A 21,342-nucleotide genomic window follows, 5' to 3' on the forward strand; every position below is an offset into this window, starting at 1 on the left:
AGCATCCTGCCTACTTATCTACCCTTGAGATCAAGACAACAAATTATAATGAGCCACGGTGGCACAGTGGTTGGAGTGCAGTACTGCAGGCTACTTCCGCTGATCACCAGCTGCCAGCAGTTCGGCAGATCGAATCTCACCAGGCTCAAGGTTGACTCATCCTTCCATCCTTCCGAGGTCGATAAAATGAGGACCCAGATTGTTGGGGGCAATATGCTGACCCTGTAAACCACTTAGAGGGGGCTTCAAAAGCACTATGAAGCAGTATATAAGTGCTATTGATATCTTCACTTATTTGCCATCAACTATAAATTCACTAAGAAACGTCTTTCTCAACATTTTCACTTTTCATTTTACTTTCTTAACGTGCTGTCTTAAGTCTTCTTTGCTTTGATTAATAGTGGCATTGTCTGCATACTACATGTCAAATTATTAATTTGAACTGTCTTTTAAAATACACATTTTAAAAATGTAGCTTGAAGTACAGTAATAATTAATACGTGCACTGCAAATTATATATAGGAATAGTTTTATTTCTTTTAACCACTAGCAACTATGAATTTGCAAAGTATTAACTTTTGTCTTCTTATTTAGCATTAACTCAGAAAATTCACATTCCCTTTGGACTTTCATAATGAGCTCTTCTAAGTTTTCTTTACTTTCATCTAAGAGATTAGAGTCAGCTGTATAATTCAAGTTTGTTAGTGCCTGAAGAACATATTTTAAAATATGTGTTTTTTAAAAGTGTAACTTTAAACATGTATGAATGCATGTCCTATCCATTAATATTGGAAAGAACATATGAGATGCAATCCACTTGATTGTTTCACTTTGTTGCTGTTGTTGTTAGCTGTGAAATCATGTCCGACTCATCGTGACCCCATGGAGAACGTTCTTCCAAGCCTTCCTGTCCTCTACCATCCTCTGGAGTGCATTTAAGTTCAAGCCTACTGCTTTGGTGACTCCATCCAGCCACCTCATTCTCTGTCATCCCATTCTTCTTTTGCCCTCAATCGTTCCCAGCATTAGGCTCTTCTCCAGTGAGTCCTTCCTTCTCATCAGGTGGTATTTGAGTTTCCTCTTCAGGATCTGGCCATCTAAAGAGCAGTCAGGGTTGATCTCCTCTAGGACTGACCAATTTGATTGTCTTGCAGTCCAAAGGACTCTCAGGAGTCTTCTCCAGCATCATAGTTCAAAAAGCTCAATTCTTTGGTTTTCCTTATGGTCCAACTTTCACAGCCATACATCGCAACTGGGAAAATCATAGCCTTGGCCATACATGTTTTACTTTGGAAAGGCATATTCTGCTGTTGAGGAATATATATTTCTACTGTTGTCCTTTTCTATCACTAACACAATGTTTTGGGCAGGGTCCCAATCCCACTACAAGAATGTTTCTCAACTTGGCAACTTTAAGATATGTGAACTTGATTTCCCAGAATTCCCCAGTTAACTGAGATGGCTGGAGAATTCTGGAAGTTCAAATCCATGCATATTAAAGTTGCAATGGTTGAAAAACACTACTCTAGAATAATTTTAAGGACATGCACAGCTAAAGTTGCAGAAAATCATGTTGTGCATCACAATACAATCCACCTATGAAGTTAGCTATGTTTATATTGCTGATACCTGTGTTGCAACATTCAAAACTGTACAGCATTGGGTCAATCATTTAAGTTCTGGTCTATAGTCTACATTTTTAGTCTATAATTAAAAAGAACAACAAAAAGCTAACATTACTATTATTGGTGCAATTTGATAGGCCTGGCTAAGAAGGAATGCCATAATATTTTTTTTTAATGGAAAGTATGGGAAATAAACAAAATTCTTAAGAATGGGGAAAGCACAATGGAAGGCCATCAATGACATACTTAACAGATGAACCTGAAAACACAGACATTTTAAAGGAATCTTCTGTTGCCAGCATTAATAGATTGTAAATTCATAGTAAGATATATATATATATGTGTGTGTGTGTGTGTGTGTGTGTGTGTGTGTGTGTATGTATGTATGTATGTATGTATGTATGTATGTATGTAGGAGATGACCAGGCTGAGCCCGAGGAAGGGGTCATCAATCATGAGTCCATGCACACTCATCTAGGTCCAGCCCATCATGAATGCCTTCTTAATTCCCACACTTTTCCCTTGACAATTAGTAGCTCAGATTCTTGTAGAGACCTTAAGCTTTCAATAAATCTTTATACTCATTTGAACTGCCTGAAACTTTTGATTTCCCAGCCTTAAAGACACATTTCATAGATACCATTTGTCACCCATACCAACATTCAATATTTTTTAAGAAAAACATACTTCTGTCCAAGGAGGATCAGGTGTCTCACCATTACACTACAAGTTGTTTTTCTTTTTTATGCACATTCAGTATTTGCATGGCAGATGTTAAGTCATGATAGGTTAGACTACTTAGACTTACACGCTATTTTATGGTGCTTTACAGCCCTCTCTAAGTGGTTTACAGAGTGAGCATTTTGCCCCCAACAATCTGGGTCCTCATTTTACTGACCTCAGAAGAATGGAAGACTGAATCAACTTTGAACCCCTCAGAACTGAATTCCTGGAGTGAGCAGTGAGTTAGCCCTGCAGTACTGCATTCTAACCACTGCGCCACCACGGCTCATGATGGCACATGGACGGTTTCATCAATTGCTCCCTTGACATCTTCCCTGCAGACATCTCAAGATCATGAACTAGACTCATAACAGTAGCGCTACCAAGTTCTTCTATAAAGCATTTTGCCAATAACCTACCAGCAAAACAATCAATATTTATAAGTGATATTTCCATCTCTAGTGGCAAAGTGCCACATTATAACTTGCTGCCTGTCCTTTTCAATTAGATACAACTGTAAAAAAAAAATGACTAAAATCTTTTCCACGTCTCAATCCAGGGATAATCCATGACGACATTTTCCATGCAGCTAAAGTTAGACAAGAAAGAACTCTACCATGAAATCCATAGACAAAGAGGTTGTTTTGTTTCATAAAAACAAAGCCTTATCAAAGTGCACAGTGTATGACAAGGTCTTATGTATCTGAACTGCAGCAGATAGATTTTTTCAGAAACTGAGGGAAATGGAGAGAAATATTATTTTTCAGCCTTTTGTTTCTAGCAATATGGAACCACCAAGTCTAGCAATATTGACACCAAGTCTCTCAATTTTGTACCAAGGAAAAGGCAGTCTGGAAATAATTTATTTATTAGAGTAGACCTAACAGGCCAAATCTTCTTCACAACGTTCAGTAGGTCCTTAGGTATATCTGCTTTTAAAAAATGAAAAAAAAAAAAAACACTTTCCAATCTCAATTTTGTTTGATACTATTTGTGCTACAATCTACTTTTTTTTTTTTCAAAGACTGCATTACCATATATTTTCATATACATTTCTACAGTTTGCATTGGCAGAACATGGCAAATATAATTGGGAGTCGTGTAAATTTCTGTTTAACTGGTTTACATAAAGCCTTTAAAAAAAGAGGATTGCTTTCAGGAATCAGAGAGAACACGTTGCAAAGCCCAAAACATCTCTAAATCATGCTTAAATGTGCAACCTCAACCATTCTGATTCATGCCATTCACAGTTTGCTGATGACTCTGATACACTGGGCCCTGAGAAGCATGAATGAATAAAAGATTGTCAGACTTACCAAAGTTTAGATTTTTAAATAGAACTGATCCTTGGCTCCATTTGTTGAGAAAGGTATAATTTATTAGAGATCAAGTGTATTGCAATATTACAAAGCCAGAACTGAGAATCGCACGCCAAAATTGCTCAGTTCTACTACCCACACCCTTAACTGTTTCTTGCTGCCCACCTTGTGTAACCAATCAGGTTCAGACAAGATGTTTTCATAACAGTCGGTCCAAGCACAGTTTGGTATACAGATCCTTTCTCCTTCCAGCTGGGTGACCTTGAAGCAGCATCTCGAGAAGGCACAGCTCTTACTTTCATTTCCCCAAGCTTTTCCCCCTTCATTCCCTCTCCCATTCATTCACATAGCAGTGAAACACAAGCGAACACAAGGTGCCAACTGACACAGACAGTTACAGACTGCAAAATCCTTATATCACCTTTGTTTTATGCTTTCAACTAACCATTTTTGCAATAAAGAGCTTACTGTTTATTTCATGTAAAAAAAAAAGTACTCTCGGAAAAGTACTCACCAATACTGGGATATCCAGGTGTTGAAGGATCACCGCCACTGTTCAATGACACCATGAATGCCTTATTGCTCAGGTTTTGAAACTTTGGTAAATTGCAAGGGTCAATGTAAAGAAGAACACCTTTGAAACCTGCCTCTTCTAACAGTGAAAGCTGAGAAAGCAAAGAAGTAAAAAAAGGGAAAATTAGAAAAATTTTATATTCTCATGTTTTTCTCTTTCTTCTTCCCTAAGTGCCAAAAACGTGCAAAACATCAGCACGTAAAAAGTTTGAGGACATTGGTAAACAGTTATACTTATGCTTACATACATAGGCCATATGCATTTTAAATTCATAATCAAAGTTATAATCAACCCAATATCCATTATTCAGTATCTCTCTGCTATAATTATTAGAAATAATATACTTGACCACGTGTTAGAAAGTGCCATATATTTCAGATTATAAGATGCGCTCCCCCCCCCACTAAAAGAGGCTGAAAATTTGGGTCCGTCTTATACTCCAAATGTAACTTTTTTGAAGGTTTTTCCAGCCCTAAAGAGATGCTAGAGAGTGAATCAATCTTCCATGTTTTGCCTGCTTTTCTCATTGCTTCTTTCCAGAAGCTGTTTTTTTATCCCAAACCATGGGATAAAAAGGGAGCATGCACGCTTAAAACCAGCAAACCTATGTGCTAAAGCTGACCAGATGAAGGACACTAGCCAGATGAATACCTGGTAGGCAGAATTTTTTCCCCTATTTTCCTCCCCCCAAATTAAGGTGCGTCTAATACTCCGGTGTGTCTTTTACTCCAAAAACTAAGATAGATATCAAACTGTTTCTCTCTGCTATAATGTATTTGCTTGTGTGTGTTTGTGCAACTTTTTTTTTTGGGGGGGGGGGAGAGGAAAATCCACAAGTCAAAGAAAGACAAGTTTGAACACTTTTCACTGGTTCTCAAAATTCTACTTGTGCCAGATTAACTCTTCCAGGAAACAAACCAGAATCCTAAAGTTAGTTACAAAATCCAAATGCATTCTTCTAACAGTTTCCTTTGCCTCCAAAGTAAACCAATGCAGCCAAATACCTTGGATCAAATGTTCTCCTTACACATGAAACAGTCATGACCAAAGACCTTAGTTTTGTGTTTTTTTTAATGTAAATTGATATTGGTATCAACTGGAGACCAGAACAACTCTTTTTTATTTCTTTTTCTATGCTATTCAAGTAACTTTACTGGTGAGACAGGCAACACGTAAATTAATTAATTAAATGCATATTTCCTTTAGGCCAGGCAAATGAAGCATATACATTTAATTAATAAATAAACTTTACCCTGTATTGATCACAACTTTTAAACGGCATCTTTGAAACATGGGTACAAGGTCTCTCTCTCTCTCTCTCTCTCTCTCTCTCTCTCTCTCTCTCTCTCTCTCTCTCTGTCTCTCTCTCTTTCTCTCTCCCTCCCTTTCCCCCTCCCGCTCCCTCTCCCCCTCCCCCTGTCCCCCTCCCGCTCCCTCTCCCCCTCCCCCTGTCCCCCTCCCCACTCCCCACTCCCTCTCTTCTTCTCATCTGCCTAAAATACATACACAAATAAACCTTCTTAACTACTCTCAAATAATGTTCTTTCTGCATCTCCTAGATTTAGAGTAAAAATAGTTAGATGTGCCCGAAATAAGAATAAGAAAAGGACACCATTGTTTGGTATGTGAGTTAGCTATGTATCTTATTTTCTTTTGACCACCGAAACAAGCACTTGGCCTTATTTTCAGGAAGGTCATATTATTTTTGAGGTGCAGGAGGCGACAAGTGTGGTAATCCCATGGCTGCAGCTTGTTGCAATATTTTCAGGAAGGGCTTATTTTGGGGGGAGGGCTTATTTTAGTGCATGCGCTCAAAAAACCTGATTGGATTTATTATCTGGGGAGTTATATATATTAGTATTGTGTTGTGTTGCATTGTATTGTAATGTAATGTAGCCATAACCATACCATTTCATACCATACCATACAATATATTATAATATATAATACCACATATACTAAATGGTAATAATTCAGTAAGCAAAACATATATTTAGTTCCTTTTTATATTGTTTTTTTTAATGTTCTTTGTTTCACCTAAATAGACTTCAGGAACCAAGAAACAGAGAACATAGACTGCTGCTCTGTTATTACACAACCCATTTAAAGAAGAAGATTTTCAATTGCTAAAATTACAGCATGGCCTTAAAAGACAAATCCTGTTTCTTGGCAACAAATACTGCAGCATTCCTTTAAACCTCTGTACCCAGTCTTATAAATTTACCTGATGCATTTTTATATTAAATAAAGAAAAAAAGTATATATTCCTATCCAACCAAATTAAACTCCTTATGATCTGGGAGCTTGCAGCCAAATTTTCGGAATTCTATTTATATGTTGAAATGATCGGCATGTCCTGGGGTTTCTGGAAGATGTTCCACGCTTATTATTTGGAAGCTCAGATTTTAGTCACGAAATATTATTAATAGGTGGGATTCATTGCCACAAGAACAATTTATTTAAAGGACTAAATAGAATGGACCAGTTTTAGAAGGGAATTTGATTTTTTTTGTTTGTATCGTCTTCACCTGAATTTCCCATGGCTTCAGAGAATGGAAAACTATAATTATATTTTACCTGTAGAACTGTCTTGTTTAATGCCAAACTCTGCAAACCAATATATTAACTCTTTTTCTTGTGCATACATGCTATCTGTACATACCGTGTTTTCCCCAAAATAAGACAGGGTCTTATTTTCTTTTGACACCCCCCCCCCCCAAAATGCTTGGCCTTCTTTTCAGGGAGGTCTTATCATTTTTGAGGTGCAGGAGGCGGCGAGCATGGTCACCTCATGGATGCTGCTGTGTTGCAATATTTTAGGAGAGGGCTTATTTTAGCGCATGCACTCAAAAGCCCAATTGGACTTATTATCCGGGGAGGTCTTATTTTTAGGGAAACAGGGTATACTGAAAGCTTTATAGTAAGACTCAATGAAAGGTCTAACCCTAATTCTTCAATGCCTGCACAGCCTTCCAAGCTTTAGGCAAAAGGAAGGTCAAGTTAATTCACAACAAGCTTTCCCTCCACAGCTTTCCCTTGACAAGTCAATCTTCATTCAGATAACTGCTGACCTCTGATTAAGAAAACTGGATCAACCCATTAGCAGTTGATGGATGGCGGTAACAAAGATATGGCATGATGAACTAGAGAAGACAAAGACTTGGTTTTCTCTACAAAATTCTTTTTGCAACATTCTATGATATCTCTTGTTCAGGTTGCTTTTGAATATTAGTTCAGCACATTTCTGGAATTGTGCTAAACGTATGTCCAAAAAAACTTGGCTATGGATTGCGAGCTTAGCATGATTCCAGAATATTGCCATTCCAAAAATAGCACTATTGAGGAATATTGCTTAAATTTGTGTCCAACAACAGCCTAATGACAACAGGTGCAAATCACCTCATAAATTACGTCCCACCCAAATACATCCATGCAAAGCAATTGTAAAGAACTAGAAGATGTTTTGATGGACAGCTAAACTTATCAGTCTAAACATTTATAAAATGTGGCCTCTTTTCTAGACTCATCAAAGCTCCCAATAAGGGAACATAATTGTAAGTAAGGTGATCAAACCGGTTAGTCCTAGAGGAGATCAACCTTGACTGCTCTTTAGAAGGCCAGATCCTTGATGAAACTTAAATACTGTGGCCACCTAATGAGAAGGAAGGACTCACTGGAGAAGAGCCTAATGCTGGGAATGATTGAGGGCAAAAGAAAAAGGGGACGACAGAGAATGAGGTGGCTGGATGGAGTCACCAAAGCAGTTGCCTTGAGCTTAAATGGACTCCAGAGGATGGTAGAGGACAGGAAGGCCTGGATGAACGTTGTCCATGGGATCGCGATGGGTGGGACATGACTAACAGCAACAACAATTGTAAGTAACTGGAGAAAGCAATTATGTTGGGAAGAGTTAGCAGTAAAAGGGGGGGGGGGGAAGACTACCAAAGAGCCGATTGGCTGGACACCATCAAAGCTGACACCAGCCAGAGCATAGAACAACCCAAAGAAGGAGTGCAAGATCAGAAAACCTGGCCCATAGGATTGCCAAGAGTTAGACATGACTGAATGGATAACATCATCAATTGTGAGCAGTTTATTTCCATTTGGTGATCTTTGTGGAAAGAGAGGGTAATGAAAATGGGGGAATCAATCAATTCTGATCCTTAAAATCCCTTGTACAATATAAATAACAATAACAACATTTGTTGATATGACGCCTTGGGTAATAAAGAATCTCCAGTGGGAGCAGTAAATATTATGCTGATATAGTTATCTGCCAGCTCAAGGAATGGTGGACAGCAGTACCTCAACAACACAGTATCAAATATCAACAATGTCAAAGTGTCAACCAGATTTACTATGCTACTATTTTAAGAAGCTGCTAATTTTTTTGTATTAGGGTTCACATGCTGTAGCCCAGAATTTTACTACATTGAGTGTTATACTTGAATGCCCTTCTGATAAAAGGAAAGAGACTGAGAAGTCATCTGGATGACCTAACTTTCCCAGACAATGGATGAGATATTTGTAGTGTAGTAAGATGTGACCAACTGCTTTGACAGCAGCTGACATGTAAAGACATATTAAATGTTATAGTTTAAAGAGCTGACATCTGAATCTCAGCACACATAAAGAAATCTAACTCCGCTTTTCAAGTCAGAAGTCTTTCTTCTCAAGTGGCTGCTGTTTTGAAAGGCTAACAGAATAAAGTAGTCCTATGAGTATTTTACCACTCTCTTCTAATCTGACACTTATACTGAAAACAAAACTATTTTGTAGACTATTTTAGTCTCAATAAAATTTGTTGTTCAAACATATGATCATTCTTCTAGTATTAATGCTAGGTATACATAGCCCATAACTTGATTTGTTTTTGAGGGAAAACCAAGCTGATTAATCTACAAATTCCACTTTATGTGCAATAGGAGAAAATGTTACGTTTCAAATTAGAAGTATAACTGTGCCTTGAGTCTCTTAGCTGTTGACTGGAGAAGACTCATCTGAGTCCCTTGGACTGCAAGGTGATCAAACCGGTCAGTCCTAGAGGAGATCAACCCTGACTGCTCTTTAGAAGGCCAGATCCTGAAGAGGAAACTCAAATATTTTGGCCACCTAATGAGAAGGAAGGACTCACTGGAGAAGAGCCTCATGCTGGGAAAGATTGAGGGCAAAAGAAGAAGGGGATGACAGAGAATGAGGTGACTGGATGGAGTCACCGAAGCAGCAGGCCTGAGCTTAAATGGACTCCAAAGGCCTGGAGGAATGTTGTCTATTGGGTCACGATGGGTCAGACATGACTTTGCAACTAACCACAACAAAATAATTGTGCCTTTAATCACTGGCTGTTAACACTTGAGCTAGCCTTCCCATTATCCATTCCCAAATGGATTTACATTTCCTCCCAGTATTGCCAAAATCAGCCATTCTTTAGGAATAACAGTGTTGCCATTATATCGATATTTCTGACCACTACACATGCTCTGAACCAAATATACTGTATTTTTGGGAGTATAAGACACGGCTTTTTCCCTCAAAAAATTTGGGTGTGTCTTATACACTAAATACAGCATTTTTGCCTCCTAAAACCCCTCCCCTTCACCAAAATGGACGTGCATAGCTTTTAGGAGGCTTGTCTAGTGCTCCTGAGGGCTGGGGTGGGCAGAAATGAGCAAAAAGTGGGCCGTTTTTGCTCATTTTTGCCCCTCCCCACGGAGCACTCTTCAAGCCTCCTAAAGGCTATTCATACTCTTTTTTTGAAAAAAAAATGGGCCCATTTTTGCAAAAAAAAAAAAAAAAGGGGGGGGCATTTTGGGGAGGTCTGCAGAGTGCAAAAACTTCTTTTTTAAAATTTGGCTCTTCAAAACCTTGGTGCGTCTTATACTCCGGTGCATCTTATACTCCGAAAAATATGGTATGTAAAGGTTTCTAATGTCCAATCATGTCTGAAGAAAAACAGTAAAGAGCTGTACTACATGCTAATTAAGGTCATAGAATTATAGAGTTATATAAACTTGTGGTTAAGACTGATTAGGGAAGCATTCTGCTATAGAGATGCATTTATTTATATCCTCCTTTTATTATTACTTTTAAATAATTCATGACAATGAAGACACCCAATACTCCTTCCTCTTTTCCTTTTATCCACAACAACCATGTGAGATGGGTTGGGTTGAGAGAAAGTGACTGACCTAAAATCACTTAATTGGTTTCCATGGAGAACTAGAAATCACAGTTTTCCAGTTTCTAGCCTGATTCCTTAATGCCAGGACAAAATTGGCTTGTTAGATAGTCAGAAAGCTAGGCAAGATTGATTTTAAGGGACAGAGCAGGAGGATAAAGTCCTTCTCTGGTGGATGATTGGTTCTGGTTTTCATACAGCAGCTTGCAATCTTGTTGATCACCCAAATCATGAAGGAATATAGTGTCTACCTGGTTAGCAAAGCTGGGAGCATGATTGTAAAGAAAAATAGAATGCAAAACAATGGCACCCATCGAATTGGAATGGAATATTCTGTTTTGTGAACATCTGTCATTCAGCTCATTACTCTGTGACAAGTTTTCTGCAATTTGGAAAACCTGAAGACATATCAAATATGATCTCAAGTCACTGAAGAGAATGGGAGATCTAGGTTTTGATGCCTGTCTGCCTGTCTCTTTCTTGAAAACCCACCTCCTAAATCTATTATTGGAATAAATGGGATCATGGAAGATAGGATCAGTTGGACAGGTATTGAATAAATAGCTGAATTTGTACAGATGCAGCCTTGATATTTCTAAATAAAGCATAAGAAGATAGAGAATTCACAATGTAATTTTTTTTCTGTTTGAAAATCCTGAACACCCTAACATTTAAACCTGATTTTTAAAAAAAGTGTGAGCATGAAAATTGTGGCCAAATTAAGGGCTATTTCACCTTGCATCACAAGTAATCCAAAAGTAGAACAAGCACTTACCTCAATTCATAGTGCAAAATGTGATAGCCAGATTACCAATAATAATGAACGAAGATCTGTCTTTCTTAGTTGGATAAAAGCTCAGTTACTAGATATTTATTCTGAATTCGTGCTGAAGTCCCATTTAGGGCCATAAGGATCTGTTAACAATCACTTTTTTTTCACTGTACTAATTGGCAATGCATAAAATTACCTATGGGAAGCAAAGTGCCGCTTATGCTATCGGTAACGAAGAGAAAAAGAGAGAGAGAGAGGAGTCTGCCTCATCTTGCAAGAATTTAATTAGACGTCACCTGCTCTTGTTCTGTTGTTACAAGGCACTGTGCTTGTGTGGGCTGTTACATCAACAGAGCCCAAATAAGAGGAAAACAATGTACACATCTCTGTTTCTATATAAATCTTTCATCCTGTGCTATTTTAGTAGGCCCATTTTGGCTCAGGCTTAATTTTGGAGCATTACATTAGATATTTAATCATGCTGTCACTCTTCTCACTGAGATGCTAGAGGGAACAAAGTTCAATGAGGTCTTATAGGGAAAAAAGTCTGTGTTACTTAATGATCTCCAGACTGGCACTTGGTATAGTAGCCACGAAAGCCTTAGGAAAGGTATTAAGTGCCAGAATTTATCTGTTCTTACAAAGATCGGAATGGTGAAAATTGTGGTTTTCTTTATGACACTCTATAAAAGCAAAAGTTGGACTTGTAAGAAGCTGGATACAAATGGTATTGGCACTTTTGAAATCTGGTGTTGGAGAAGACTTCTGAGAATATCATGGACAGCCAAAGAAGACAAACAAATGGGCCATTAAAATAAGTAAGCTCAGTTCTAACAAAATGACCAAGGATGAGGCTAAATTCTTTGGATACCTTCTGTGAAAAGCTAGTTCTTTAGAAAAGTCCACAGTATTAGAAAAAGTAGAAAGAAAGAGAGCAACTTGTGGCAGAGTGAATGGATTCAATTGCAATGATAACTCCACCATTGGGAGACCAGAAACACAAATCTAGGGACAGATCATGATGAAGAAATGTGGCCACTAAGAATTGATACCAACTTGATGGCACAGAATTGAAATTTAACGATTCAAACATTTTGAAAGTATGGCATTCAGGAAGTCAGGCAGAGCTAGTTTAAAGTTCATCAGTTCAAGAAGATAGGGGAAATCTCTGTGTGTCATCCTGTTCATCTTTGTATATCAAAGGTAAATCATTGCATTATACATATTGGTGATAGAACATAAGAATTGAGGATAGGCTTTTTCAACTACTATTCCCACCTGCCCAAACATGGCAAGAATTGGTGATGACTGGAATTGAAACAATACTATAATCCAATAGAATGCTGCTACACAGCAATGTTTTCAACTCTGCAATTTCACTTATTACATGAATGATACTTGGAGAAGACTGATTACATCAATAAATTATTTCAATGGACTTTTTCTAAAATGGAAAAAAATAGTATTAACAAAGGTTTAGAATCAAGATCACGTGATGTGTTAATACCACTTTGTAATGCATTGGCAAGACCACACTTGGAATACTGCATTCAGTTTTGGTCATCACAATATAAAAAATATGTTGAAATCCTAGGAAGACTGCAGAGAAAAGCAACAAAGATGTTTAGGACACTGGAGACTAAAGCATACAAAGACCAGTTGCCGGAATTGGGTATGTTTAGTTTAATGAAAAGAAGAACTAAGGGTGACATGATGATGGTGCTCCATTGTTTAAGGGTCTGCCAGAAAGAAGACGGGGTCAACCTATTCTCTAAAGTGCCCGAGAGCAGAACAAGAAGCAGTGGATGGAAATTAATCAAGGAGAAAACCGATCTAGAACTAAGGAGAAATTTCCTGACAGTTAGAACAATTAATCAGTGGAACAATATGCCTCCAGAGTTTGTGGGTGCCTCACACTGGAGGTTTTTAGGAAGAGATTGGACAACAATTTGTCTGAAGTGATGTAGGGTTTCTTGCTTGGGAAGGAGGTTGAACTAGAAGACCTCCAAGGTCCCTTCCAACTCTGTTATGTTAGTATTTTGTCAATATTTATTCTCTCTCTCTCTCTCTCTCTCTCTCTCTCTCTCTCTCTCTCTCTCTCTCTCTCTCTCTCCCTCCCTCCCTCCCTCCCTCCCTCCCTCCCTCCCTCCCTCCCTCTGTCCTTCCATCCCCATTCCCCCCTCCCCATTCCCCCTCTTCCTCTCCTCTGCCTAAAATACATACATAAAGAAACCTTCTTAACTACTCTCAAATAATGTTCTTTCTGCATCTCCTATATTTAGAGTAAAATAGTTATATGTGACTGAAATAAGAATAAGAAAAGGACACAGTTGTTTAGTATGTGAGTTGGCTATGTATTGTTCTCATAACTTATTGTCCGTAATATTAAAACTTCATTTTACTGTGATTTTTGGCTGCTAAAGGGGTTGTATTTCACTTGGCAATGGACATTTAGAGTTTCTCCCATGATCACATTTCTTTTCAAGCACAGATTAGTTGCATCCTAATTCCATTCCACATGACTAAAGCTTTTTAAAAATTCTGTATTGATTTGTATCCAGGTTTTCCAGACAATTTTCTTTAGACTAACACCCATTGTAATACACCCAGTTATTTTGTTCCCATAGGGATCTGCAGGCAGTAAATAATAAAACAAGTGTTGTGATGTCACAACACAAATAATCTGACAAACAGATTTATACTCAGTGTTGAGATGCAAATTTGAAGTGCTTTTTTCTTTATTATGCTACAATTGGAAGTCTAAGTGGATTGTTATGTAGCTGAGTAGGAAAGTTTTCATCAGTATGATTTTTAAAAAAAAACCAACTTGCATTGTTAATTTACTTTTCACAAACCTCAGAAGGACAAGTGGTGCCATATTTAAATACTGGAATACTCTACCTGACTCTATTGTTGCAACCTCAAACCCCCACAGCTTCAACCTCAAAGTGTCCACCGTGGACCTCACCCCATTCTTAAATGGTTCTTAAAGGGGGCCTGCATAAGCGCACCAGTGTGCCTACCATCCCTGTTCTACTTTCCCCATTTATTTGTACTCGTTTCCTTTGTTTATACTTATACGTGTTATCCTGTACATGTTTGCAAATAAAATAAAATAAAAATGAATGATTGGAATTGTGCAGGATTTAGACTAGCATACTAACTGTGGCATATTTACAATTCCTTAGATTTGGCATCTAGGAAAGGATAAAGAAACTCTTTGAAAACCTTCTAGATCCTGTATTCAAATCATGGGACTTGGTGGTATTTATTTTATTGAAAACGGTCAGTATAAATTTATTGAACTCTGGGCAACTCCCAACTCCCAATTAACAATTATAACAACATACCAGTGGGGGTATGGTGTGGTGCAACGGGGCCCTGCGTCCACCACATGAGTGCGCACAGCATGGGCACAGCATGCCTGGACACATGCACATGTGCCCTTACCTCCGGCGATGCCTCCACGATGCTCTAGCTGCTTGGCGGAGCATCGCGCAGGTGTTGTACGCTCCATACAGCACCTGTGTGAAAGCGCCGAAGAGCTCAAATACAGATAAGGAAGTCGGGCGGGCGGGTGGGCCCTCCAGAGCACCATACCGGAACGGTACCCAGTGCTCCCAGCAAGCACCGGGACGCCCATACTGGGGTGTACCGCCTGCAACCCACAACTGCAACATACACAAACACACACATAGAAGCAAGCACACGCGCACACACGCACACACCATAAACACTAAAAAATTGTCACCAGAGTTAAACTTTGCATATCCTTGCTAATTCTTTTATCAGGTATGATAGTTTGTTATCCCCTTTGCTTTGAGGCTATCAGATTGAATTCAAAGCTGGAACAATTTATATCAGCAGAAAGTCTGAACTTTCACAAAGCGCCATACAGTAAAAGGAGGCCACTGTGTTTAATTCTATGCCAGAGAGAAGTGAGATTAACTGACTGTTTGTCTCCTAACAGTTAAAATAAAATTGTGGTGCTTGTTCCACAAGTATCTGCGACTCCTGTTTTTTTTCTTTGAAAGGGATGTCATAAGAACATGGTGTGGTAGGTAGAGAGAGAGAAAAGTTGAGTTCAAGGGGAGCAGCATCTGTTTGTCCATCTCCAGGTCAGTCTACAAAGAGTTTTCAATCTCTGGGGAATCACCAGAGTGCATGTGTGCATGTGTCTCAGAGCTCTACAATGTTGTGTTGCTGAAACTCACTCGCCCATAATAGTGTTGTGGCCCGCCAGCGGAACTGGTGGCAGACTCAGACAGTGAGGAGGTTGGGGAGGAACATGGGCCAGTCCTGGAGTCTGGGAAAGGCTCTGATGAGTGCTCTGCATCGGAGGCAGAGATAGGGGCAGGGCCGTCTGACAGTTATCAGCTGCCTTCGGAGTTGGAAATTAGTGGGGCAGAAGAACATCTGTAGTTAGTTCTTGATGTGCGCATGCACAGAGCTGCCAGGAGAAGGGAGCAGTTAAGGAACATGGACTGACTCAGGAATAAAGGCACGGTGGACATTGAATGGCCCCTCCCATAGGGAATAAAGAAGAGTGAAAGGAGAGTGGAGTTTTCAGGAGACAATTAGTTCATTTAATTAGTGTGAAGATTTGTTTGTGACTCTCAGAGACTCCTTGCCAAGTATTTTCTTGTACAGTGTTACATTTGGAAGACATCGGCCTGGCAGCTCTCCAAGCCTGATAAGGTCTGTGGTTGTAAATTCACCCTTGAAAGACTGTTTGCCGGGACTTTGCTGGATGTGAATGACAGGAATTCACATTAACTTAGTAAAATGGGTTTTGTCGGGACAAGGAGTCTGCTTTGTGATTTTATGAAGCCTAGGTCAGAACAAACAGTACCTTCCACCACCAGCACTGCCCAGTGTTGAGTTATCATCTACAAAACTTTTATTGGCTAATATACTAAACAAAAGTATCCCAGGTACAAAATTTCTTGAAAATTGCACTGGTGCCCACTTCAATTGACATCTCTGAATCATCACCATGTATACAAAAAATCTCTGAAGTTATTTTTCATTAAAAAATAAACAATCCTCTTCCCCTGCTGATCTTTTGCTCAATTCCTTACTCATGGAGTATGCAATACAGATGTAGTGGGACATCAATGTGACCATTATATGACCAATACCCAATATTAGCATTTACTAGCTGATAACCTGGGGTTGTCTGGTATTTATTTAGAGGGGGAAAATGTGCAGACCAAACATAATTTATAACATTGGATTTTCCCCCTTACCAGAGGGAATCCCCTTGTGAAGTACTGTGAAGCCATTGCCATGGAAACTCCACTGCACTGTACAGTCAAAGCCATTTTACGGCAGTACAGTAGAAGCCATTTTAAGGCACAACAGGCTGTACCTTAACAGAACACACACACCGAGGGGTGTTAGGGTATTTGTGTCCAGAGAGTAAGTCATCTGTGTACCAAGTTTGGTTGAAATTGTTCGAGGTGTTCCAGAGCTAATTAGCTCGAAATAGATCTATACTAGTCTCCCTTTATTTATTTATCAGTACAAATACAACACAAATATAAAAAGGCAACATTAAAAATAAAAATATGGTTTTCTGCCTGCATGGTCTTCTGTGATAAGCCGAAGGACAGAAAGAGGGAGTAGTGACCTTCCTCCCATATTTAGTCATACCAGGGGTTGTAACACAAATACATACATACATACATACATACATACATACATACATACATACATACTTGTAATGTTTTCCTTACATTTCAGCAATGAGTTAAAATTATATGGCTTTGCTAAAACATTTTCAGGCAAAAGATCTTTGAATAGAGAACCCGTCTTCTGCTATTAAATGAGACAGATATTTCGATGCCAATAAAATAACACAAAAAAGCAATCAATCAATCATCAATATAAACTCCATAATTTTTCATCTTAGCTGTGCTGAAATGAAAAAAAAAATCATCCTCCTCCTCCAGTTTATTGCCTATTCTCAGAGTAACTGTAACTCTTAAACTACAAAGTTAATATGGTTACTTAACATAATTAGAACTGGAATAATAATAACAGCAACAAGATTTCTTAGAAAATTAAATATATATGCTGCCAGCTTTTTGCAGTTATTTTTCAGGGACTTTTAATATATCTCAGTGTGCCAGTTTTATGGCTGGATCTTATTTATGAATCTGAAAAAGTCCAAAGCATTCAATTCCAATTAAAAATAAAATTGAACTACAACTCCCCATAAAGAAAAGTTGTTTGGACTTAATGTGCTCTACATAATTTCTCTCAGTACTAAAATAATTTACTTCCCAGTACAATCCAGAAAAAAACCCCCTCTTTATGTTGTATCTGTAGATAACACAAAATCTTTCACTCAGCTATTGCTTCATGTCATACCATATATATTTTAAATATCCATGAAAGGGAGCAGTCTTTGGGTAATTATAATCCTATTTTTTTCTTTGAAAGAATTCAAAAAGCCAATTCTCTTTCATCAAAATGAATGAGAACCAGTAATAAAAATGGGAAAGAATTCAATCAATCAACCCTAACCCAATAATTAGCTTCCTGTCATAAGATCAGGCACAAGATAATAGCTTGTGTGTACTGTAGATACATTTATTTTTCCTATCCTCTCTGAAACTTCAGCAAGTAAACTCCTTTGCTTAAATGTTTTTTGGTTAGGGCAATTTTCACAGATGCTCTGAAGTGCTGGGAAGGTTTAAAAACATCAATGATGCATAGACATAAATACCATTTGTTACAGTCTTCATTCTGAGGAAATGCACACCAATCAATACCCGGTCTACCCCTACATGAAGCTAAACTTTGTTTTCATCAAGCTACTGCATGATTCTCAAGAATGATGGCTGTACATAACACGTACAAAAAAGAACCCCATCACAAATTAATCACAATCAAGGTTAGGTCAAAAGCATGATGAAGGAGAAACCCACACATGACCTGCCTGATCATGTCCTGATATTTGAATGAGATACATAGCCCAGCCAGGAAACATCTGCTCTTCCAGCTGTTGTGTGTGTATTGTGTGGGTGACAAGTTAAAGCAAAGAACAGTCTGAAGGGAAATCTGTAGAAATGATGAGTTGTTAGAGATGGGAAGCAAGGTGTGTGCCCTTCATATAATTGAATGTAGAGTATCTCAGTTATCATCTGGCTAGAAAGATAGATCTGGATACTACACTGGGAACATGGTGACTGAAGCTACAATGAACCATATAACTTCGTGGGTAATTTGAGGCTATTCTTCTTTCTATCATTTCAATCTAAAACATATGGTTGTGATGGGGACATCATTAGGTGAGACTTCAGGAGAAGCAATTTATAGCATGCTAGATCTTCATTAAATAAATGGACAACAGAGAGAAGTCTGAAAACAACTTTGCATGCAGTCAGAAAGCATTATAGAGGATCTTGGGCCAATCTTTCCAAGAATGGATGGATGGATGGATGGATGGATATGGATATTATCTATCAATCCAATCCAATATATCTTGGTATCTAAAACTCACATTGCCATAAATCTTAACTGGCTATAACATTTACGGCAACATTTTTTGAACCAAGATATCTCAATGGGCTAAGTTTCATAATGTGTTTAGCATCTGGGATTCTTGACTCCTGAGGGAATGAAATTTGGAAAGTTGCAATTGGTTCAGTGCTACTGACTGCTGCTGTACTGCTATTGCGTTCATATGATCTGCATTGTCAACATTTCATGACAGTTTCCCAGCCAGTCTTGCAATCCCTCACTTTGTCCACCACTCATCAACAGCCATTTACCGGCAGGGCAGGGCAGGGCAGGGCAGGGCAGGGCAGGGCAGGGCAGGGCAGGGCAGGGCAGGGCAGGGCAGGGCAGGGCGGAACTGCAGTGTACTTTTCCTTGATTATGCCATCCTTCTACTGCACACTTCCCTGATTTTTGCTGTCCCCCTGTATGCCTTCTTTGATCTGCACAACACCTCTTGTGCACCCTACTGACCCATGCCAATCACTCCCACACACTTCCACAACCCAAATGGCACTGCTGGGCACACATATGCATCTTTCTTGAATCACACTATATCCACCACATGCCTTTCCTGACCTGCGCAGTATTTGCCATCACAGATCAATCTTCCCACTCAGGAAAAATTGTGACCTGAAAAAATTCAAGCTCAGAGTATTGTTTGGGAGCATATATGTGTGCCTGTGCATATATACATTGCATGAGTATGCACACAGACACACACAGACACACACACACACACACACAGAGAGAGAGAGAGAGAGAATTGAAATATCCATGAGAAATTCTCAGCATAAGCATTAATCATAACATGACTATAAGTTAATTAAAATAAATTAGTTCCAATTATAAGGTGCCTTTTATTTCAAATTAGAAACTAACATCCTGTTTTTCAATGGCTGCTTTCTTTGTGCCTGCCTTTATAGCCATGACAATATAAATAACTGACATTTAAAAAATTGTCTTGTTCTTTTCAAATGTGCTGCTCTGTGTAAAAGGCAGAAATATAAATAATGTAGTAAATAAATATATAAACATAGACGACCAGTTCTGATTGCATTCTTTAATTTATGCTTACCCTTTAAAAACTGCTATGCATGTTATATAATGTTTGATTGCATGTTGTTTTTCCTTTTCATCAAAATCATAACAGTTTACCACAGTGATGGCAAATATGACTCTTACAGTGGTTTCTCTAAAAATGAGCATGAACTGAAGGGAACGTATTTTTAACTCATAATGTAGCCCTTAATTAGCTTCAGCCATTGACTGAAAAAATAAAAAAAATAATTCAGAGTAAAATAAAAGTACAGAAACAGTCTGCTACAGTCTATTACAGGGGTGCCCAAACTTGGGAACTTTAAGACTTGTGGACTTCAATTCCCAGAATTCCCCAGCCAGCATGGCTGGCTGGGGAATTCTGGGAGTTGAAGTCCACAAGTCTTAAAGTTCCCAAGTTTGGACACCCCTGTGCTACAGTCTATTAGATAAGCACATCAAGGAATATGTCACATATCCCATTTACAATCAATTATACATTCAATGTGGTGGCTCAGTAGCTAAGACTCTGAGCTTGTCGAGCAGAAAGGTGGGCAGTTTGGCTGTTCGAATCTCCAGCGCTGCATAACAGAGTGAGCTCCCGCTAATTGTCCCAGCTTCTGCCAACCCAGCAGTTCGAAAGCATGTAAAAATGCAAGTAGAAAAATAAGAACCACCTATTTTTGTTCCCCCTGGAGTTGGGAATGACTAGCACATATGTGTGAGGGAACATTTACCTTTACCTTATATGTTCAACAAGAAAAAAAAATATTCTATAGCAACCAATGTTGCTTTTCCATTAGGTATGAGCTTAACTTTTGGAAGTATTCTGATACCTCTTGATTGACTAGCTCACGCAAGCTCCATGCTGTTTACAAAGGATCTCTTGGACTTTACTAGGATCTCCTAGCTCTGAGGAGCTTGCAGAGAGGAACAGAGGACAAGAAAAGAAAATCCAACCATATATTATGTACCCTCACAAGGCATTTTACTTCTATTTCTAACCTACTTGCCTGGGGAGGGAATTTGAAGAGGAATTAGAATGTTCATGGTGATATTTCTTTAATATTGACATAGGCAAAGGAAGGTGTCACTCATTTTTTCATCTAACAGGAAGCTGCATAGCATAAGCACCAACCAGCTTTCACACTCTGTACTGCCCTACTGAATGAAACATACTCACTTAAATTATATGAGTTGCAAAAGTTTCAGAATGCATCTGTTGAAATTAGCAATGGATATACTCTTGGTCCATTCATTTACATACATTTTTTTTTCAATTTTACATCATTTGTTTTAAAAAATGTGCAGCTGTGAGTTGCATTGTTAAGACAATGATTTGACTTTTTTTGTGGTGTTGGTGCAGAGGGGGTATTCAGCCAGTTCTGAGAGGTTCGGGAAAACCGGTAGTGGAAATTTTGAGTAGTTCGGAGAACCAGCAAATAGGCTGGCCCCGCCCCTGCTGCCTCCCAGCCTCCCAGCTGATCTTCTTTTGTTGCCCTGCACAGGAGACAGAGCTGGAAAGCAGGTTAGTGGGGTGGGGAGGGAATGGGGATTTTACAGTATCCTTCCCCTGCCATGCCCACCAAGCCACGCCACACCCACCA

At 38.8% G+C, this 21,342-nt stretch overlaps 1 protein-coding gene across 6 annotated transcripts in view; it reads right to left on the reverse strand.

The window, feature by feature from the left end:
- The window catches only part of NAALADL2 (N-acetylated alpha-linked acidic dipeptidase like 2), a 706,416-nt gene that overhangs the window by 326,941 nt on the left and 358,133 nt on the right, over positions 1-21,342 (reverse strand). For all 6 annotated transcript variants that reach the window (XM_081953457.1, XM_081953458.1, XM_081953460.1 and 3 more), the window contains exon 5: positions 4,182-4,332. In XM_081953457.1, coding sequence (XP_081809583.1) covers positions 4,182-4,332 — 151 coding nt within the window. The remainder of the gene's footprint in view (positions 1-4,181; positions 4,333-21,342) is intronic.

Source organism: Natrix helvetica, assembly GCF_964273705.1.
Source record: "Natrix helvetica genome assembly, chromosome: 5".
Classification (NCBI taxonomy): Eukaryota; Metazoa; Chordata; class Lepidosauria; order Squamata; family Natricidae; genus Natrix; species Natrix helvetica.